The 23,902-nt window shown below is 44.3% G+C and overlaps 1 protein-coding gene across 1 annotated transcript in view; it reads right to left on the minus strand.

Annotated features, from left to right (window-relative positions):
- RAPGEF4 (Rap guanine nucleotide exchange factor 4) overlaps nucleotides 1-23,902 on the minus strand; it is a gene marked incomplete at its 5' end in the record, with an annotated part of 314,253 nt that overhangs the window by 247,420 nt on the left and 42,931 nt on the right. The window contains 2 exon segments of the mRNA XM_081243002.1: nucleotides 8,428-8,516; nucleotides 11,162-11,304. Coding sequence (XP_081099128.1) covers nucleotides 8,428-8,516; nucleotides 11,162-11,304 — 232 coding nt within the window.

Below are 23,902 nucleotides of genomic sequence, written 5' to 3' on the forward strand. Positions count from 1 at the left end.
CATTTTACTTTGGGAGAGAACCAGTAAGAGACCATTTTCCAAAAATTTGGCTAAAAATCGCCAGACAACTTTATAGAGACTGATGAAAAGATGAATAAAGTGATGACCAAGGTCAAGCTCAGCCCCATTCTCTGATCCCATGAAATGGCTGAACAACATTGTTAAACTTGCCATTTCGAATACCAAGTGCATTTCCTGCTTTTTCTATTCTAGCACTGCCCTCTTGTGGTAAAATGACAACATTGCAACCAACAACATTCCACTTTAGGCAACCAACTTTTCTTTCAAGGTAGTAATAAAAAAGCACGGAAGCCCTGCTCCTTGCCAAGCTTCGTACTAAGTGCTTTATATACATTAACTCATTTAAGGCAGGAATTAGTATCTCTAACTTACACGTGCTCTAACTTGCTTACGGTCACTCAGCAATTAAGTGGCTCTGAGGATTTCGAAAGGTCTGATTTAAACCATTGTGCACTGCATTAAGTAAATAGTAACACTTTAAATAAGCGTCTGTTATAGAAATATAAAAGTTTTAATGAATTAATAAAGTATGCCATTCCCTATTTTGCAGTATGAACTTCTATTTCCTCTGCAACCATCAGAAATTCTTCTTTCATATGACTGGGAAACTGTTATACTTTTTTGGTGTAAAGATTAGTTTAAAACTTTATTTTTAGGGGCTCCCCTGGTGGCGCAGTGGTTGAGAGTCCGCCTGCCGATGCAGGGGACACGGGTTCCTGCCGCGGTCCGGGAGGATCCCACATCCCACATGCCACGGAGCCGGTGGGCCCGTGAGCCATGGCCGCTGAGCCTGCGCGTCCAGAGCCTGTGCTCCTCAACGGGAGAGGCCACAACAGAGAGAGGCCCGCGTACAGCAAAAAAAAAAAAAAAAAACTTTATTTTTAGGATTTAAATAGTTACCATGCTAAAGAGGCTCCTCACTTATAAAATCTGCAGAGAAAAGGACCCTGTCTCTCCGCCCCCCCCACGCAGAGTTGGGTATTGTCTGAGATAGTGTGGTTTTTTAAACTACTTATTGTTTTTAAGCTTCATATTTGTTTTATAACTTGTTCCAATGCTCACTCCTAACCTGAAATCCACTTAAACATGAAAAATTCCACCCATAGTATTGATATTATTCATTCCAGTGGGAGTGTAAAATCTCTGGCTTTTAGCCCGTTAAGTTAAATAGGTGCCGGAGACAGGCAGCTTCTTGAGCACACGAGTTCAGCTGTGGGCATTTGAAGGCCTGCGCGTCCTGCTTATAGGCTTAGGTAAGAAACCGAGGGTGGGGACAGGTCTCGCTGGGAACTGGAGGATATATCCCCAGCAGAATCTGTGCTGCCGAGTGGAAATCTACACGAGCACGTGAGCCAGGCTGTGACACTCGGGGATAGTGCAGCGGTCCGTGGGCAGGGCCCCTTGCTGGGCATTCTCAGTTTCAGGGGGTAAGACAACGCACGGCCAGGCAGGAAAACGGCTGGGCAGCTGGGAGAGGGGCCTCTGACAGCCGCACAGGGACACAGGGGCAGGAGTACTTCCAAGTAGGTTTTGTTTTACTGAGTAGTGGAATCAATATAAATTACAGGAAGGCGTTTCCAAGGACGGTCCCTAAAAGTTCACCGTAATAACAGGAATGGAATAATCCATGTACTTCCCAGAGTTCTTAGCACACCCATGGTTTCAAGTCCGTAACGCAAGAAACGAAAGCACCGTGGCACCAGCTCCTCGGGGAGGGTCTCGGGCAGATACGGCCCACATCCCTCTCCTCATCCGGAGGCTTTTGTCTCTCCCCTTCCCCGGTCCGCGCTCGAGGCCTTGGACTGGGGAGACTCACGTGAAGAGAAGGAGGGGAAGCAGAGCGTAGGCCTAACTGCGTGAGAGGCAGAAAAGCTGGTCCCAGCCAGCGCGCGGCAGGCTCCTGTACCCCGGGGTGCCGGTCCCGAGCCAGGAGCGGACACAGGGCGGGGCAGCATCCGCGCGCCAGGTCGTGCCTCCCCGGCTGGCACACGTGTGTTTCTAAACTGACTGGGCGGGCTGACCCCAAACAAGACCAGGAGGCGAGCCATCTGGCTGCCCGCAGCCCCATGGCTTTTCCCCTCCACCCTCCCCTGCCAGGAAAGGGCCTGAAAATATATTACTACTCACCGGCGTGTTTCTGTTTTCCTCCTTCTCCCAAACGCGGAATCAAGGGCTTTCTTTGTTATAACGTTGGGTATCGGCGTGATCCCAGGGGATGAAGAACGCGCCTCACACCCCCGTGACCACCATGCGTGCGTACCGGCAGCGCCTGGGAGCAAGCGCCCTTTATACCCGTAGTCTCCTCCCCAAGCAGATGGTCCCTCGTATGGCTAGCCTCAGCGTGGCACGAGCAGACCACTGGATTGGGGAAGGAAGTCAGGTGACTTACAGCTCTACGGGCTACCATTGGGTCCTCCTGAGTGGGCAACTCATTCACCTGTGACCTAAGCAAGATGCAACACAGCTGGGTCGACCTAACAGAGCAGCTCAAACAAAAGAGTGCAGGTGAAATGCTTTGCACATGATGAGATTTAATATTACTCTGCTCGTAGTGTATGGCCAATGAGAAATAAGTGTGACCCTCCACGGGAGGTCCAAAGAATTCAAGAAGAACCTGCCAAACCAATCATACAGAGAGCAAGAAGTGAGTTTTCTTACTCTGGTGAGCAGAAACGTATAGAGGAATGATGAGAAGGGAGAAAAAGTAATATATTGAAACAGGCAGGAAAGTAACATGAATTTATGAGGCAAATAAAATACTTCCGCTCTGTGTATTCTTAAAGTTATATATAGTTATATCTTCCTATCATACAGAAGAAATAGGGTGATTTTTTTCAGAAAAAATACCCCCCAAATCAATAGTACCTAATAAATGTACGCCATAAAAATACTATACCAGAATCTGTGAAGGGTTTTCTTCCTTACGTGTTTCTTATTTCAATCAGTGGCATCACCACCCACCTCATCATCCAAGTCAGACTCCTCCTTTTCTCTCAACCCCCTACACATGCCATCAACACCTATCCCACGCTCTAACCTAGAAACCCTTTGAAGGGATGGGCCACGCTCATTTCGCTGTGCGCGTCCAGGCCTGAAAGGTGGTGCAGGAGGGCCCACATGCCAGGGGCAGCCCAGCAGAGGGTGAGAAGCGGGCCTTCCCCAGCAGCACGCCTCACGGGGGCTTGGAGGTGAGGCGTGGAACTCTGAGTTCTGGGCTGGAATCGGAAATGCAGGAGGGTGGCTGCAGGAGCTGCAGGGGAAAAGCTGCTTCTCTGCACACTCGTCATTCCTGAACTGCTCAGCCCTCACTGTATCCCTTCCCCTTCCCACCCTCCGGATGGCACCTGTACAACCCTGAGGGTCAAGAATTTGAGCCCTAGAATCACAAAGAACTGGCTCTGACACCTAATGGCTGTGTAACCTGTAAAATGAGACTAATAATAGCACTGAACGGGGAAGGCAATGTAGGGAATAGCCAGTGAAATACAACTTGTAATGTGCTTTGCACAAAGCTGCCTCTAGTGGGCGCCCTGTTACCATTAGCCATTCCTGCCCTTATCTCACCATTCTGGCTCAGCTAAAACCCCACTGAGGAGCCACAACTCAGAGATAAGGTTGGCAGTTCATCACCACCATCTCCTCTGACTTCTGACTCTCAGATGAGAAGAGAGCCATGCAGGGCAGGGTGAGCCTTGAGGAAAGGAAATGGAGGGGCAGGCTAGCAAGAAACTGCCCTAACCACTTTTGAAGATTTGACTCTTTGCTGTTACCTCATTTCTTTCCTTAATTCTCTCTTAGTCTCTTTTAACTTCTCTTCTTTTTCTTTTACTGCCCCCTGCCCACCTATTTTCGTGTGTGAACAGCAGGAAGAACATGAAATTTGGAGTGTGTCAGATGTGAATTCAATTCTTTTTTTTTTCTTGCCTGCATTTTATAAAACTAAAATGAGTTTATTTTGCTAAGTCAAGCAGTAAAAAGAAGGAAATACTTCTCTTTTATAGCCATGTACCTCTAAAGCCACTGTCCAGGAATTTTCCAGCACTAACATTTTTGGTCCGCAGAGACCAAAAATATGCAGATAAAGTTAGTCCCAGCAAAGATTCCACAACGTAACCAAACTTTATTTACATACACAGGGGAAAAACAAACCCATAGATTTAATACAAACTTCAAAAAATGTGGCCTCATAAAACTGTCATTCAGAGATCAGTAAGGACTCTGCTTTATCTACTTAGTGGCGGATATTAACAACTCCTCTGGGCAGACAAAGGTCAACGTAGTAATTAGCCAGAAAACTGTGACGACTTACAGTGGATTCCTTTTCCTACGAAAATATTAATACTGCTGCATGAGGTTTCATATGATGCATGGCGACTTACTAAGTGAAAGAAATTGGAAAAAACTTGAAATCAGGAAGTAAACAAAATTAGAGAGTTGCTCACATTCCAATAGGTATTTGTTAAGCATCTAGGAGGTATCCAAAATTTTTCTATAGGCCACAGAAATTTATCTTCATTTACCAATCACAGAATTGTTGTAAAACCCAGTAAGCTTCATTTTGAAATGCCGAGTGAATTCAATTCTCAATTTAGCCATGTACATTTGTGTGGCCCCAGGAAAGTTATACCTAAGGTCTCTGAGCCTTGTTTTCAAGCCCCTGTAAAATAGGACATGAATAACTAAAGATGAAGTCAGTTAATATCCACGGAACCCCTAGCACAGTGTGACACGTGAAGGCACTTAGCAATGCTGTTGCTGGTCTCTAGAAATTCCAGGTCTTTTCTTGCTTCTCCTCACATGGCCCATTGCCCAATCTCATTTTGCTCCCCATGATAGGGGTATAAGATGGTTAATTTTGTGTGTCAACTTGGCTAAACTATGGTAATCAGTTGTTCAGTCAAACAGTCTATATTTTGCTATAAAAGTATGTTTTAGATGTGATTAACATTTACAATCAGTAGACTTTAAGTAAAGCAGATTACCTGCCATAATGTGGGTGGGCCTCATCTAATCAGTTGAAGGCCTTAAGAGCACATAGGTCTCCCTTGAGGTTTCCCAAAGAAGGAATTCTGCTTCCACAATGCGACATAGAAATTCTGCCTGAGTCTCCAGCTTTTAGACTCAAGACTGTAGCATCAACTTTCACCTGAATCTCCAGCCTGCCAGCTGCCCTGAAGATTTCAAACTTGGCAGTCCCCACAATCACATAAACCAATTCCTTAAAAGAAATATCTGTCTCTATCTATCTATCTATCTATCTATCTATTTATCTATCTATCCATCTGTCTATCTTCCTACCTATCTTTCTATCTATCTATCTATCTATCTGTCTATCTCCTGTTGGCATTGCTTGGCATCCTGTTGGCATCCTGTTGGCAAACCCTCACTTACATAGGATACTACTCTGATTGGCTAACCCATAGACCTGATGTGGCCACATCACTAGTGGGCAGAGACCAGAGTCCATTACAAGGCTAGAGCAGCTAGAAATGGCTTTTTTGGTTTCTCCCCTTTGAGCAACTTGCCACGAGAGAAGATTCAGCCATCTCGCTCATTCTCCTTAGCTTCTTCCCTCCGTGTGGCTGGAACCCTGTCTTGCCCATCAGAGCTGGCTAGAAGGCTAGGATCACTGTCTGTCTCAGGCTACTCTTGGGAGGGTTGGAGGATGTAGAGGTCAATGCGTTTTCCTTGTTTCTTAGTGACTGTCCAAATCAATTCAGAAAACTCTGGTTGGACATTATGGTTGGACTCTGTGAAGTACACAGAGGAGGCAATAAGCCAGCTTTGGTATAAAACTAATTCCTAACAAAGTAAGAGAAGAGCAAGCCCAGCTCAGGAAAGTTCTCTGCATTGGGGCTGAGGTCAAAACCACAGCTAAAATCTAAAGTTAAAAGTTTACTAAAAATTTTTTAAAACCCACAGCTAATAACAAAGTGTTGCTCAGCTATTCTTGGCTGGCACCCCATGGTGATCCAGTGTAACACTCCAGCAGCCTCTGGCCAAATACTATTCTAATACCATCAAAATCTCATGACAGCTTTTTTTTTTTTTTTTTTTTTTTTTGTGGTACGCGGGCCTCTCACCGCTGTGGCCTCTCCCATTGCAGAGCACAGGCTCTGGACATGCAGGCTCAGCGGCCATGACTCACGGGCCCAGCCATTCCGCGGCACCTGGGATCCTCCCGGACCAGGGCACAAACCTGGGCTCCCTGCATCGGCAGCCGGACTCCCAACCACTGCGCCACGAGGGAAGGCCCATGCCAGCTTTTAACATCTGAGGTATCAGCACATCACTGCTGATGTTATTTATCATCCCTTAGGAACATCTGCTCTGCTTTTTAAAATTCTTTCCTCATCTCTCTTGCTTATATTTCTTGCCTTCTCACATTTCTCCTCCTTAATTTGCATCTTCCTTCCCTTTCCTCTCTTTCCTCAACTTTCTCTTTTCAACTTTCCACCCACACCATCATTACTCATTCAGGACCATGCAGAGGAGGAAGGAAAATCATCCTCTTCTAGGTCCTGTCCCCTCTGCACATCCACGGAGGTGCGACCGGGTGAAGGTAAGCATCAGGGGCAGCTGTGAGCAAAGAGGGCCGGAGGGGACCCACCAGGACAGCAGTCTGCAGGTAAAAGGTGTGCAGAGATGCAGGACGTGGGGTGAGCTGAAAGGATGAGAAGTAGCCGAGAGAGAGAAATCACATGCTTCATCATGTTTCTTCAGAGTCAAATAGTACAGAGGGTTGGCTAAGAGCGTATGTTCAGGTACCTAAGTCCTTGGGTTTTCATCTTGGTTCTCCTAATTTCTAGCTACGTTACTTGGAGCAAGTTAGTTAATCCCTTGAGGCCTTAGTTTCCTCATCTGTAAAATGAAGCAGTAATGTGACCTACCTCATAGGGTTATTGTGAGGATTAAAGGAGTAAACACCTATTAAGTGCTTAGAACACTACCTAGCACATAACAAATATCCAAGAATTGCTAGCTGTCCTCAGTCCCACTGGGAAACGGAGGCAGCTTACAAGAATCAAAACCCACCTCCCCCACTGGGCCGCTCTGAAATCCAAGAGGAAACAAACTGGCCCTGTGAGAGAGGGGAGAGGGACAGTACCATTGAGGCTAGCGGGCACAGAGTCCAGGCAGTTTCTCATGGAACTTTTGATGCACTGGTGCATAGAAAAGGTACACTATTGGTTCCGTAGAACTTGGGCACTGGCCTGAGATCCTAAGCGTCCATAATAATGGGTGGAACACAGGCACCTATACTCCAAACTTCAAATGTCCACTTACCAACCATCCGCTTGTTAGATGGTAACTGCCCACAACTCCAACACACACACAAGTTCCTACAAAATTTAAACCTCAAGTTGAAGACGTCATGAATGTTTCTCACATTCAAAGTGTGCCACATCTGGAGAAGGCTCAGAAGCACTGTCTTAACATGGTACTTGGCTGGAGATTATTTGTCCCTTTAACTGATTCTCTGATGTTTCTTGATATTTCTTTCTGATTCTGTAGTTAGCCAATTCTCTTCCTTCAGTTTTTATCTGAATCCTGAATATGTGTATATAAACTTGGAACATTCTCATACTGAAGCTTGACGGTAGCCTCTAGAGGGGTGTCCTTTTGAGATGAGAGGTTCTTGGCTCTAAATAGGAAGGTTCTGCACGTTTAGGCCACATGGAATAATGAGGGAGCAAAAGTCACTGCAGATAAGAAAGGAGACTCTGGGTCCAATTTTAAATTCACAAATATTATGGGGTGGAGGGCAAGAAGAATATGAGTTTTATCTACTAGGATGCCAAGCTCCTCAGAGGTGACTAATTAAGATAAAGGAAGCCTATGCTGCACTCTAGAAAAAAAAGTATTAGTGGCCCTCCCCCATTTGACAAGTTGAGGTAGAGAAAAAGTGAGGGATATTTGGGGGACTGCACCGACCACGTTTCCCCTGCATTGCTGGAGCTCTTAAAAGGCTGACAAGGGGATCACTTCTAGGATGGAGAAAAGTCAGGAAACCAGACAGAGGAGGATCTAAGGACAAACCTCGGAAGACTTGCTTCTCCTTCCCCTTTGCTCACATTTCACCTTATGTAACTGAAGTTTCTCACTGCAATGGACTTGTTTGCATTTTCCAAATAGAGAGCAAGCTCCTGGAGAACAGCCCATGCGCTCCTGCATTTCATGTTCCCACACCTGGCACCATACTCAAATCATGGAAGACATTCACTATATATGTTTCTTGAGTAACTTAATAAAGGAATTCAACACATACTTGCTGAACTCCTTACTGTGGGAAAGAGGAAGTGGCTTGGAAAATGTAATTTTGATGGCCTACAAGACAGAGGGATAATGTATCATTTAAAAGTAATAACTCTTACTTTAAGACAAAAAAAGAATAAGGTATCTTACCTGGTGACTGCTGGTCTCAGAAACTTTAACATCCAAAGACCCTGCCAGGACAGCATACCAGTTGGTTCCAATATCACCCTGGCGAAATACTGGAAAAGAAACAGCCATGTAAGCAGACCAAATATAAGTTGGTTTTACCACATAACCTGATAGTTTCTCACTGGTTATTGTGAGCCTAACTTGGACCTAGATGAGCTTACCAACCTTCCTCTATCATGTTCCCACCAGAACATGCCATAATTTTCTTGCCCTCTCCTATCAACAAAGCTATATCCTATTTATTCAATGTTCCATGAAGTAGAACTCTATTAAACAGAACTCTTTCATATTTACAGAGCAGCAATAAGGGATGATAACCCTAAATGCTATAAGATCCTTTGAATGTAAGAAGAATTGACTGGTATTCTCTGTAATTTATCTTAAATATACTTCACTGTATTGTGATTCTTGGAAAATTATTACTCTAGATGGGGTACATGTTAATAAGACTATGGGACTCAACAAACTAGCTCACCACCCCAATTTCCCAAATCTATTTATATTAAAAGCAACATGCTTTCTAGAATAGAATGTCTCCTTTTAAGCTAACCAATGGCTGATTAAGAAAAATAAAATCTGTTTTAAAAATTTTAACTACTGTATTTTCATTGTCCATTTTCTTGTTTATTTTATAAATTCACTGCTTTTAGGCATTATGAGTTAACTGCTCTCAAGAAATGATTCTCATCAGAAATTTCTGAACTTAATTTTGCTTTACTTTTGTAATCTCAGAGAGAAAACATTTAGTTATTTAAAGAGAACCTTAGTTCTCATATCCATGTTAAGACCAGTAGTTTGGAAAGTCATTCTGAAACACTGGTTCAAAAGTCTCATACAAACCCAACTATCCTTTTAAATAACCTAGCTAAATAACTAAATGGAATGATCTGATATTTTAAAGTTCTTTTCACAGAGTCAGAAGTCAAGTGGCTCAATGAAAAATCACATGACAACTCAGTGGGACAGTTAAGTTCTGGCAAGGCTAGTGCTCACTGCATAAGAGGAAGCTTCTGGGAGCCATAATTAATGATGACAAGCTGTTCTAAACTCTCTGACTGAGACATGCTGTGGAAAGGCAAGAACAACAATAGCATCCTACCAAGTGCAATGATAAGCTTAAGATGGGGGATTGCTGAGCTTATAGCTGGCCTCTCGAGGAACTCTGCTATCCCTAGCCTTTGTAAGGGACTTATTTTAGAGTTAGGGCTTTGCCTTTCATGAACTTCTTGACCCCCAAAGACATTATCATTTGCCAGTCAAATTCACATTACACATCACAGAAGATTCATTTTGAAAATGGCCTTAAGAAATAGAAAACAGAGTCTCATCTCTAAAAGAATGAAGTTCCTGCTATCAGTAAGAATAAAAATATTGGTTTAAAAACCATACATATGGATGATTTTTTTAATAGAAGTATGACTATGTTTTTGCATGTGTGCATATGGGAAAACATCTTGAAGAACACACACAAAATGTGAATATCAATCTCTGGATTTGGCGATCATAGGTGATTTTTATTTTGTCTTCTACTAAATTTTCTACAGTGATGTTGTGACAGATCCTGATAGGTTCCCACTCAGAATCATGCCCTCCCTTCCTCCTATTTAACTGAACATGGATTTTATACAAGTTCCCACCCTACTCTAATGGGCCAAGTATTTCTTCCCTAGCTCCACTGGGGTAACCATGATTGGTCTAAATCAGCCATGGTGATTCCATGATCTCTGCCAGTGATTGGTTTAAAGATGGGCACATGATGCAATTCTGGCCAATGAAACAATACAGGAAGTCTGCTGGGGGATTCTGAAAAAGAGACAAGAAATAGTCCTTCAGCAGGAATGTTTTGTATCAGCACATGATCCTCCAACTGCTGTAGTTAGTTGTATTAGAACCATTTGGGACAAATCTGAGTACAAATGCCAACACCTGAGGATGCATAGCAAAAACAAATAAACCAACAAAAAAGATGGGAGGAACCTGGGACCTTAATAATGTCATTGAGCCACTAAATCAACCAACCCTGAAGCCATCCTACCTCAGGACTGCTTATACATGAGTAATTGATTTTCCCTCCTTGTATGAGTTATTACTCAAGCCAGCTGGATGGGAGTTTTCTGTTCCTGCAGTATAAAGCATCCAACAGATGGACTAGCACTACTTTTTTAATGAGAAAATACTGGGTTTTTTTTTAATGCAGCCGTCACCCTATCATTTTACTCTCCCTACCCCTTTGGTCACATCTGGTATAGACGTTATCACTGAGGTTAATTTGAAACATTGCTATTGTAAAATAAGCTATGCTTTAATTTTTAAAATTACTATTATCATTAGTTAAGAGACCTTTTATCTTATTTAATATCCTGCTGGCTCCCATATTTCTTGGGTTACAGAAAATAATTATATATTAGAATTTCTAAGGATACTGCTGAATGTATAAATCAGTACATCCTTCTAGCTCCATCTGGAAAGTAGGCTGCCCTGGAAGAATCATTTACATGCTGTGGATGAAGGAGTTAAGGAAATGCCTACATGGAACTGAATAAATAAAAGAGAGGGAAATGTCAACCTCATATCTTTGACTGAAGCTCAAATATTTGGCACATAGATACCCCATTTGCTATCCATCCCCACAGGGTAACCACAAATGAACACAAACTTATACATGAAAACACACCACTGAAGTTGCATTTCTTACATGTTATTCCTTTTTCCAGATTCTCATAATAACCACATAAACAAATCTGATGAAGGAGATTTGGGTGAAATTTCTCAAAAGCTTTAACTTCTTTCAGCCGTGTGAAGATTATATCCACATCTTCACTGGATCGTTCTAATGGTCTATAAAGGGGAGAAAAGGCACAAGGTTGTATCAGAAAGAACTTACTTGAGTCAACATGCATTATTCTAACTATATGCAAATTTTTGCAAATATACCAATTGCAAATATTTTACTGCAAATATTTATCCCCCTATAACCATTATAAGTATTTCCAGGCCTTTGTCGACTGTTCACCTTAAATCACAAATACTGCAGATGGTGTGATATTGTGATTTACAATAAAAAATATAAAATAGTAAGAAATAAGAAATTGTTCACTGTTCCTTGCACAGGGCTCCTAAAACTCTTGTAATTTCTTATATGAGAGCCACAGGGGCCTCTTCAGTTATAATATTTGGCCTCTTGTCCTCAGTTCCTGAAATGCTTAAGAGCCATAAAAGTGAAATGGGTGTCAAGCCCCTTTCCACCACAACCAAGTTTATGTTAATGAGGGGATTTGGGGAAAACTCCTAGGTAACCTAAGGATGGAGACTGGCTGCCTGGAGAACCACTCATGTGATGAGAGGGTTGGAACTTTCAGCCGCACCCCTTGACGTGGGGGCAAAGGGGCTGGAAATTGAGTTCAGTCACCAATGGCCGATCAATTTCATCAAGCATGCCTAAGTAATGGAGATTCCATAAAAATCCCTGAACAACGGGGTTCAGAGAACTTCAGCATTGGTGAACACCTGGAAATGTGGGGAGAGTGGCACTGGGAGAGGGCATGGAAGCTCCATGCCCCTTCCCATGCTTTGCCTGTACACCTCTTCCATCTGGCTGTTCCCAAGCTACACCCTTTCATAGTAAAACTAGCAAGTAATTGTTTCACTGAGTTCCGTGAACTTCTCTAGCAAATTCATCGAACTCAAAGAGGGGTTTGTGGAAACCTCCAATTTATAGTCAGTCAGTCAGAAGCACAGATAACAACTTGGACTTGCAGCTGACATCTGAAGTTGCATGTGTGTGTGGGCGGGGAGCAGTTTTGTGGGACCGAGCCCTGTGGGATCTGATGTTATCTCCAGGTAGACAGTGTCAGAATTGAGTTGAATTGTAGGACAGCCCGCTGGTTTCACAGAATTACGTAATGTGTGGAAAATCCACACACCTGGTATCAGAAGTGTAGGGAGTATGGTAGTAACATGAGGGTAAGGGAAACACAGGAGGAGGAGTTTTCCTTTACAGATGGCTATACTTACTCAAAATTGAGGTCCCAAACACAAATGCCTGCCGGGGCCTATTAGGTAAAGTAAATGATTGTACGAAGAGGCAAATATAAGGAAAAAAATCTCTACTATACAAAATCAGTGGTAAAAGCAAAGACAAATTGCAAACTGCAGAGGTGGGACTGTCGACAGGGAGCAGGCCTTATCAGCTATTTTCCTAATCACTGGTTTTCTGTGGAAACACGTGGCCAGACATCATATATTTCAGTTGTTCAGGGAAAGATATCTAGACGTTTGTTCACATTTCTTAAACATTGTGTGGGCCACACACAAAATATCTATGGACTAGATCCAACTTGTTGACCATCGTTTTGTATTCTCTGGATTAAGACGAACTGGAGAACTAAACAAAAATGGGATAGTTTTACAGATTATCTAAACTATTTTCTTTCTTTTCTTGGAGCCATTTTCCAGGTCTATTTGTTCTTTGATAGATATGTCACGTTATACAGAAAATATTCACCTCCTAAGTGCCCCAGAACATTCTGGGATCAGAGGAAATGAGGAGGGCCAGGATGTGACTGAGACAGGTAACGCTCACCAAATTCCCATGTGTTCCCTGACATTTACCGGCTTCCTTTGTAGTTATGTTGGAGCCACGTTCTGGCCAGTGGACTGTGAACAAATCTGGCACGCATCACTTCTGAGGTGAAACTGTTAAGAGCCAGCCTCAGCCACAACTCTGCAGTGTGTGATGGGTTATTGTGTCCCTCCCCCCAAATATGCTAAAGCCCTAATACCTGGTACCCATGAGTGTGACCTTATTTGGAAATAGGGTCTTCGCAGATGCAATCAAATTAGGATGAAGTCACACTAGAGTAGAGTGGGCCATAATCCAAGGACTGGTGTCCTTACAAAAAGAAGGAAATTTGGAAACAGACACAGGGAAGATGGCCAGGTGCAGGCGGAGGCAGAGGCAGGAGTGATGCGTCTCTAAGCCAAGAAACACCAAGCATTGATGGCAGCCACCAGAAGCTGGAAGGAGACAAGGAAGGATACTCCTGAGAGCCTTCACGGGGACTTGGCCCTGACGACACCTTGATCCTGGACTTCTAGCCTCCAGAATCATAAGAGAACACATTTCTGTGGTTTTATCCCACCTAGTGTGTGGTCTCTTGTTTCAGTAGCCCTAGGAAACTGATGAGAAGGCAGGTGCTTCAGATGCTACAGCCACAAGATGGAGACTTTGTCTAAGTGACAGATAAACCGCCACTGTGGGAAGCCCCGAGATTTTGGTTGGGGGAGGGGGAGTGTTGTTAATACAGCATCACCTAGACTAACATAGAGGTCAGGACTACATGTGCCAGAGTCCAAGGAACTTGGGACATTATCAGAGGAAGACAGATCCCACCATGAGAGAGGCACATTTTTGGAGGACATGAGCAGGTGACCTGTCACTAAGGGGAAGACCTAAGACACAGCTTTCATGAGTTTAATTGAGAGGCTCTTCCCCCACCCCTGTCACACTTTCAGGCCCAAGATAACCAGATTCGAAGAATCTGCTTACGACCTCGGCGGGCCTCCCAATTAACCTCTACTCAAAGGGCCTGAGTTCTGCTTCCCAGGGAAGAGGGAGGAAAATCCGGATGCGTTAGTGCCAGTTTATGAGATGACCAAGTGTCCGGAAGAGCTGGGAGCTTTTCAGGCTTCCCAGGGAAGGTACAGTACGCTGGGCACAGGGCCTCTTTCCACCTCTTGTCCCTTTGGAAGGGCCTTATCAACTCCCTACCAGAAGCCATGTTCTCAAAAGTCAAGGGGCTCTGAAACAGGTGCTAGAATTTCAACAGTTAATAAAGGGGTGCAGACAACTTTCACTGAGAGCCTTTGAGTGTCCGGTGGGAAAGCATTTCCCAAGCAGCGAAGGTGCAGTGGCTGGCAGAGCTACCCTCGAAAGCTCTCACCAGCGGAGCGCACTTCATGGGAAGCAGTGTTGGCGCGAGCAGGGGTAACACCCAGCCACAGCAAGCAGCCGTGTGAACCCCACCGGGCTCCGCTACAGAAGCACTGGCACTAGCCTGCAGGCCCAAAGCAATGGCAACATTTAAGTCAACCGGAGGGGGGATCACAAGGACCAGATGAGCTGGAAATTGGCTGGACATTGATAGGGTGGATTCTACTTAGTTACACAGGAAAAGAGGTAGAGATTAGAATCCATCTTCCATCAGGAAGGAAAGCAGCATCCCATCCTGTTTATTCTCCCCAGAGCATGTTCCATATTAGGAAGGCAGACCAGGGAGGCCTAAAAACATTTTTGGCCCAACACTCTCCAGAAGAAACTGAAAGCAGCAGAAAAAAAACCACTTACATACTTCCATACAGACCAAAACAAGCACAAAAGAACTTCAAGATTCATAACCAGATTGTGTGAGGCCAAGTGACAAAAGACACTTGGAAAGACAGTTAATGTGAGATAACCAGGACAAGCATGAAAACTCTCTTCCTGAGATTTTCTGTGGGCACCCCAAAATTAGGTCCTAATAATGTCTCCCCCATTGTTTAAACATTTAAGCCACAGAAACTATGAAAAGCAATGTTTTCTCTGTCGTTCATGGAATGGGGAAAATTCCATTCAGCTATTAATGGACATCTTTACCAACCCACCTCTGTAACCTACCACAGGTGATAATCCTTCTGTTGCCCCACTTCTCTTGGGAATCTATAATTTCCTAATGCCACATACATCCTCCTCTCTGCAGAGGTCATGCCTGGTACTTCCTTCATAGATCCCATGGTACTCAGTAGAGGGCCAAGCACACAAGAAGTCCTTGGACATGACGTTCTACAGCGACCTCAAACTGGACTCACCTTCTCTCCGACACCTGCCACTGCACCTGCACTCCTTACTGCCATGCATGGAGCAGGCTCGTCCTCTCTCACCATGTCCAGGTAATTCTACCAACTCAGTGTCTCTCAAATCCATCTCCACTTCTTAACCCCTCCGGCCACGGCCTCATTTGAGTGTGAATGAACAGCACGTGAAACATGTACTGGGCTAGCAAGCTGAAGGGCATGGCAGTCCTTGCCTAGGAACCTGGAGAACTTGGGTTCCATCTAATAGTCAGCAGAAGTATTTGAAGCAGGAGGGTGGCATGACTGGATGTACATTTTGGAAAGATCACCTTGACTGCAAGTAAAGGCAGGTGGGAGAGTGTAAAGACCAACAGCTAAGAGACCAGTCAGGAAGCTCTTGCAGTATTTCAAAATGATGATGCAGGTTTCTCTAATTATAGCTCACTCTACGCTCCTTTCCTTAATAACTGCGTACATCTGGTGCCCTAAGTAAAAGTTCCAAGTTCAGAGAAGTTATTTTCCTTAGCCAACCCTCTGACACCCAGGACCCATGTTTTAAATCACTTTTTCTTAAAACTTCACATTTAAAATATGTTCATACTAGAGAATGGACTTGAGGATACGGGGAGGGGGAAGGGTAAGCTGGGACAAAGTGAGAGAGTGGCATGGACATATATACACTACCAAATGTAAAACAGATAGCTAGTGGGAAGCAGCTGCATAGCACAGGGAGATCAGCTCGGTGCTTTGTGACCACCTAGAGGGCTGGGATAGGGAGGGTGGGAGGGAGGGAGACACAAGAGGGAAGAGATATGGGAACATATGTATATGTATAACTGATTCACTTTGTTATAAAGCAGAAACTAACACACCATTGTAAAGCAATTATACTCCAATAATGATGTAAAAAAAACCCAAAACATGTTTAAACAGCAGTAGAAAGAATCATTTACAAAAGAAGACACTGTGGTAGGCAGGATCCTAGGATGACCCCAATGACCCACATCCTTATATAATCCCCTTAAGGGTAGGCAGAAGCTCTAATTTACTTTTAGTCAATAGAATATGGGAAAAGTGTAGAGATATCACTCCCATGATATGTTACAATATAAAGCAAAGTTAAAGAGATTTTGCAGATATAATTAAGGTCCCTAACCAATTGACTTTAAGTTAATCACAAGGAAGATTTCTCCCAAGTGGGCCTGACCTAATCAAGCAAGTCCTTTAAAAGAGGGTAGAAGAAGTCGGAGATTCTTTTTTTTCAATTTAAAAAAAAATTATTTATTTATTTTTGGTTGCATTAGGTCTTCACTGCTGTGCGCAGGCTTTCTCTAGTTGCATCGAGTAGGGGCTACTCTTCATTGTGGTGTGCGGTCTTCTCATCACGGTGGTTTCTCTTGTTGCGGAGCACAGGCTCTAGGCACGCGGGCTTCAGTAGTTGTGGCATGCAGGCTCAGTAGTTGTGGCTCAAGGGCTCTAGAGAGCAGGCTCAGTAGTTGTGGCTCACTGGCTTAGTTGCTCCGTGGCATGTGGGATCTTCCCAGACCTGGGAATCGAACCCATGTCGCCTGCATTGGCAGGCAGATTCTTAACCACTGCGCCACCAAGGAACTCCCAAAGTAGGAGATTCTTTTGCTGGCCTTGAAGAAGGAAGCTGCCATGTAGCAAAAGGGCTACATGGCAAGGAATATATGAGGCCCCTGGCTGACAGCCAGCAAGAAAACAGGGACCTCAGTCCTACAAACTGCAAGGAACTGAATTCTACCAACAACCAAGTGAGCTCAAAAGAGGTCCCCAAGTCCAGATAGGGACACAGCCCAGTCAGCACCTTGATTTCAGCAGAGAACGCAGACAAGCATGCCTAGGCTCCTGCCCCATGGAACTGATGAGGTAATAAAGGTGTGATGTTTTGGGCCACTAGGTTGTGGTGATTTGTTACACAGCAATAGAAAACTAATACAGACACAAAGTCTTTTCTCACCCTGACTCAGTTCCTTATGACCAGCTTAGGGTTCACTTCGTTCACAGAGCTTTTTCTTACAACGTTCTCATCCTTAAGTCCAACTGATATCATTTCTTTTTGGAATCTTATCACATTATTTTACTCTTTCACATGTCATGCATGCAACTTCTGTCTTCTTGGAGATACCATCATTCTTCTATCCATTCATTTGGTGAATACTATTTGGATCTTATTTTTTATTAACTACTGAATCACTGTTTTCCTGCTTTGTTTTGTTTTTTTCTTCTCATGGTTCTTTAGCTCTTCAGGATGAATTTTACTGTCCGTCATTGAAAACTGTCTAAATCAGACAGCAAGGTCAGACAGAGGTTAACCCATCTAAGTTAAAAAGGCACAAACTAAAACCATTGTCGATAAAATAAAATCCTTTTAAGTATTATATAAATTGTAATGGTAAATAATGCCTATTAGCATTACAAAAAAGATAATTTTATTAGAATGTGTTTATGATTTTGAAAGGAGTGGTTTTAACAACTTATTTATAACTTTTTATCACATCTACCTTTCAAATTAATGGCACTCAAATAAACAAGACTTAACTTTGCAATATGAATTATCAAAATCTACGGAATTATAAATGACTCTCCACCAAACACAACCTTTCATGAATACACATTCATTTTATTTATCCATTCAGTAAACTGTATTGCTTTCCTACCTTACATTAGATACCTTTCACTGGAAGAACAGAGGTGAGCAACACACCAATCCTACCCACCGGGAGCTCACAATCCACTGGGGAAGGGAGCCACATAACCAAAATTAGAATACTGTATGGTAAGTACTGTAACATGGGTACCCACAATGTTCTGGGCTGCACCTTGTTTTACTACAAAGAAGGCAAACATGGAAACTACTAAAGTCAGGTGTATGAGGGGCAGCAAAGGTTCTGGATTCCAGGTGCTGCCCACGTGTATTATGCAATGTGAAAATTTAATGTGCTCTTAAATCTTAATTCAGTCAGCTCGGGATTATCTAGGGACTAATTAACCAGTTTCTGGATTAGTCAGAGCACGAAATAATAACACACAGGCATCTGTGGGGAAAAATGTACAATAACTATAAAATCAGCAAAACATCTCCTCTTAGATGACTTCTGTTGCTTGACTATATGATAATCAATATGCAAATCCTCTGCCGTGAGGTGGGCCCCACCCTCACCAATCTGCTGAGTAAGCCCCCCCTCCTCCCCTCACCTCCCACAGAATCTCTGGGGGACCTTTCAGGACAGTGGATCCCAACACCCAGCAGTCAGACCTGTGGGAGGCGTGCAGGAAGTAGATGAAGAGGGAAAGGAAAGGAGGGAAGGGAGGCAAAGTGCTCTCTGCCCAGCTGCCTTCCCATAGTCGTGAACAGAAGGCTCATCCAAGAAATGGACAATAACAGGCTGTAACAGTACCGTCATGTTGTGGCAATGTATATAATGTTTAATTTCCTCAACTACTTCACTTGTATTTTTTCTAAATTTCCAGATGTCTTCTGAAGATCAGTAAATGTATTTCAGAACATTGGGTGTAATGCTAAATAAATACATTTGCATTAAAACGACTGCGGTTTGTTTTGTCTCCTTGTGCTTTAACAGTAACTTATGGTTATAGAGAGCTAGTCCCCACTCCTAATGAACTGTTAAGTCCGAGAAAATACATGGGAGCTTTATAAATTATAAAGGGCTACAGAAGCTATTCTTATTATGAGTACCATCAGCTTCGTCATCATCGTTAGCCACAAAGACCTTTTAAAAGAAGTATCTGATGAAAGCAACAAATAAAGTGCTTAAAAACATATGTTAGAATTCTCTTGTATTTTTGGAAGGGTTTATAGATACGTGTGCATGTATATTTTTCTCTCTCTATTATAACAGTAAGATCTCAAACAATACGTACTTGATAATCTCGTCCTTTTCATAATACTATTAACTTTTTAAAAGGCTTTGAAATGTTCATCGCACAGCCCTGTTAAATGAAGCAGGTATTCTGAACCCTGTTTTTCCAGCAAAAACATTTTACACAGAGGCTAGGTAAGTATTAGTATGCTAAAATCATGTGTGTATAATGCCAATGATGACATGGATATATCAAAAGTCTTTGAAGCTCAAGATGTTTACCACTTATCATGTTAACTTTAATTATATGATTATTAACCACTTAGAATACTGAAATGTTGACTCTTTACTAATTACAAGTTTTCCCAACAACGTCAACAAAATTCAGAAAGAAGGTGTTGAAAATGCATTCATTCAACCTGCGTGTCTGTATGAGAGAAGAAAGCACTCAGGTGATACAAAGAGCATGGTTCCTGCACTGAGGAAGTTCAAACTGAGTTAGGGAGAATTGTACACATACAGCAATTATCAAGGTGAAATATAGTAAGGAGTGCAATTAAAATAGGAAAGAAGGAAATATGAATTCAGAAGAAGAACAGATATCACTGATGGATGCAATTTCTACAAAGACTTCATGAAGGCACTATTGTAAATTCTTCCTAAAATCAGTTCTTTCTTGTTTCTCTTTTTACATCTATAGTACCACCATTTTTGCATCATTTATTCCTAAAAAATGTGGTGTGTCAGGAGGGCTCCTCTCCCTAGAGACCTGTTCTATTGACTTTTCTCCCTATGAGTTTCTTACCTACCAACCTCTTAACACACACACACAGATACACACATGCATATCCATATGTACAGAGATGTATACACACAGATGCAGACACACAGTTTGTATATGTACAAACTCATACAAACACACACGGATAAAGATTCTTTGTTGACCAAACTGTGGTCAGACTCCTGAACCTTTTCCTAGACCCATCTGTGTACTTCTTTGTAAAATGCAGTTTTAGCAAGAACCTTGCTAAAGAGTCAGTTTAACCATAACCTCCCCACTCCTGATGTCTGACCACCCTCCACATCCGATTGGGTTTCTCATCCTCCGTCATCCCCCCGACGATATCGGATCACCCTTGTCTTCAGCAAGAATCCCGTCCGGTCAATTTAGCCAGAATCCTCCTTACCCTTGATGTTTCCTCTTAATTTTCCAGCCACTGACTTCCTCCCACCCCCCCACACCTTGCTCCTTGGCTGTAAATTGCCACTTGTCTATGCTGTGTTCGGAGTTAAGCCCAATCTCTCTCCCCCGCTGCAAACTCCTATGGTGGTAGTCCCTATGCCTGACTCAATGGCCCTGAATAAAGTCTGCTTACTACCTTTAACAAGACTCAGTGCCTTTTTTTTTTTAATATACATTTATTTATTTATTTATTTATTTATTTATTTTTGGCTGCGTTGGATCTTCGTTGCTGCTCGGGGTCTTGCTCTAGTTGCGGCGAGCGGGGGTTACTATTTGTTGCGGTGCGCAGGCTTCTCATTGCGGTGGCTTCTCTTGTTGCGGAACATGGGCTCTAGGCGTGCGGGCTTCAGTAGCTGCAGCACGCAGGCTCAGTAGTTGTGGCATGCGGGCTCCGTAGTTGTGGCTCGCGGGCTCTAGAGCGCAGGCTCAGTAGTTGTGGCGCACGGGCTTAGCTCCTCTGTGGCATGTGGGATCTTCCCGGACCAGGGCTCAAACCCGTGTCCCCTGCACTGGCAGGCGGATTCTCAACCACAGCATCAGCGTCTTTTCCTTTAACGTCACACACACACCCAGCCACTCCCACACACACATGAGCGCAACCCTCAACTCAACCAACTGCCAAAATTCTCTCTCGTCTACTGATTCTGCCCATGTTCAGGGTGACTCTCAGAAAAAAATCCCCTTGATGGACCCCAGGTGCAACTGCAGCTTTTTATCCTCACAGCTGAGACTGTCACAAGGTACACCATGACCTCTGTGACTCTTCCAAAATATGGCCTGCATGTCAGCCACCAGGGAGCAGAACGTGTTAAGTCTGCACATTTCTGGCCTGATATCTCCCTATTTAGAAATCATGCCCACTTGCTTTTATGTCTCTATAAAAGAGTGAAGAGGAAACGGCCCCCCAGGGTCCCAAATGAGATAAGAGAGTTGTGACTGGAGGTCACCAGGGGCCACCATTTTGGCCCTGAGCAGAGCAACAGGAGGAGTCAGAATACTTCCACCTCTCTTTTGCAGGTGACCAGTGTGTCATCTGTCCTACCGAGAGAGCTACGCCAGCTCTGGGGCCCAGGGCTCTTTGGACTGTTGAAAAAGCCTGTCTTCAGGCCGAGGCCAGGACCAGCCTTGCTAATATCTAAATAAGGCTGATCCTAGGGCTTCCCTGATGGCGCAGTGGTTAAGAATCTGCCTGCCAATGCAAGGGACACGGGTTCGAGCCCTGGTGCGGGAAGATCCCATATATCACGGAGCAACTAAGCCCGTGCGCCACAACTACTGAGCCTGCGCTCTACAGCCCGCGCGCCACAACTAATGAAGTCTGTGTGCCTAGAGCCTGTGCTCCACAACAAGAGATGCCACTGCAACGAGATGCCCACGCACCACAACAAAGAGTAGCCCCCGCTCGCTGCAACTAGAGAAAGCACGCGTGCAGCAACAAAGACCCAGTGCAGCCATAAATAAATAAATAAATGAAATTTATTTTTTTTAAAAAGGCTGATCCTGCATTTACTAGTGAAAAGAGAGAGGGAAACCTTTTGACTCAGACTCAGGGTGCTGTAATTTGTCTTGTTACAAATACAAAATCAAAGTATGGGCTTGCCCAGTTTTAGCAGACCCTTTTCTAGATAACAGGTAATGCAGGACTATGATCCTAGGAAGAATAGAAGCACAAGAGGTGATCCACACAATAACCTTGATGCCTTGCCTGGAGATACTTTCTGGAACACAGGCAGAGAGGGAGAGCCCAAGTAGAGCATGGCAGTCTCATGGGGCTAGTGGGGCAGTAATTAGAATTCAGGAATGCTGAAGTAGATGAAATCTGCAGTGAAGTGAACCAGAGAGAGGGAAGTAGTTCATAGAAAGGGCTCCAAAATTTAGCAGAGGGGTCTTCTTGACTCAATAGCTGCAAATGTGCAGACCAGTACTCATGGAGAAGCCTGGGAGGCAATGGCTCCTGGGGAGTAGAAGCTGAATGGAGATTCTGGAAGTCATACAGTGCTGAGAGATATAGCAGTCCTGACCAGCCAGAGTGGACAGACCCCACCCATCACCCTGGACATTCAACTGAGACTCAAAGAAGGTCATTCTAGCCTCAAACCTAGAACTACCCTAGCAAGGCTTAAAAATAAGTCTCAAAAGAAACAAGACTCAATAGAAACCTACTGATTGGTCAATAAGTTACCTGCCTATGAAAACAGAAGGTGACATGCTTTAAAGAAAGTAACAAACTCCAGACTCTCAATATGAGAGGATCATAATGTCTAGCATACAATCAGAAATTACCATGTATGTGAGGGAACAGGGAAATGTGACTCATAGTCAGGAAAGAGTCAATAGAAACAGACCCAGAGATGATAGGGATGGTGAAAATACCAAACAAAGACTTTAAAACAGCTATTATAAATATGTTTAAGGACTTAGAAGAAAAGATTAGCATAAGGAGTGAAGAGATAGGGAATATCAGTAGCGAAACAGATACTCTCAGAAAAGAAGCAAATGAAGATTCTAAAACTGAAAAATACAAAATATGAAAAGAAAAAATATTCATTGGATGGGATTAAGAGTAGATTGGGAGGGCGGAGTCAAGATGGCGTACTAGGAGGACACGGAATTCGCGTCTCCTCACAACTAGGGCACGTACCAGGCACCAGTGGGGGACCAACAGACACCTAAGGGGACGGGAGGAAACCCCAGCAACCGGGTAGGAGGTGGGGTGTGGGGGAATGAAGGGGGAGGAGAAGTGGAGGCAGGACGGGACTGGCGCCCCTGAGGGGTGGCTGGGGGAGGAGAAGGGATCCCATGCCCGAAGGGGGAAATTGGGGAACCACTGGGAGGGCAGAAGATCAAAAGGGAGCGTGGCCAGGTCTTCCCTGCCCACTTGGGCTCCCAGGAACCTGCGGAGATCCTGGGCCTGATCCTCTGCCCAACTAGGCCACCTCCAGCTGTGCGGGTCCTGAGGGAGTGGAAGGAAGGGAAGGAGGAGCAAAAGTAAAGCACAGACTGCTGGGACAGCACCCCTGAGGGGGTGCTGGGGTAGGGAAGGAGTTCCTACACCCAGTGGGACCCACCCACGGTTAGGGGTCCAGAGGTGACGGGGGAGATCCTGGGGAAGATGGTGGGGGAGGGATGCGGAGGAACGGAAGGGAAAGGCTGGTGCTTTCCCTGTCCAATTAGGCCGGGGGAGACTGTTGGGCTCCTGGGCCTAATCCTCTGGCCTTGGAGCCTCCCTCCTGCCGAGCAGAGCCCAAGCCCCGCCCCTACACCCCCACCCAGGGCCCAACTGCTACACTTGGAGACCCCCTCTGAGGCCCCCTCCAACGAGCTGGGCCTAAACCCCACCCACACAGAGGCCCTCATTTCCACATGCTGCCTCTCCCCTTCCACGCAGGTCCTAAGCAGAGGCCCCGCCCCATGCTCAAACATCACCACCCCACCCGCCTAGGTCCTGCCCCACCCTAAATCCCACCCCTGCCTAAACTCCGCCCCCAAAGCCAAGGCTTTATTTATTTTTTTTCTT

This window comes from Mesoplodon bidens (assembly GCF_964165515.1).
Source record: "Mesoplodon bidens genome assembly, chromosome: 8".
In the NCBI taxonomy this organism is placed as follows: Eukaryota; Metazoa; Chordata; class Mammalia; order Artiodactyla; family Ziphiidae; genus Mesoplodon; species Mesoplodon bidens.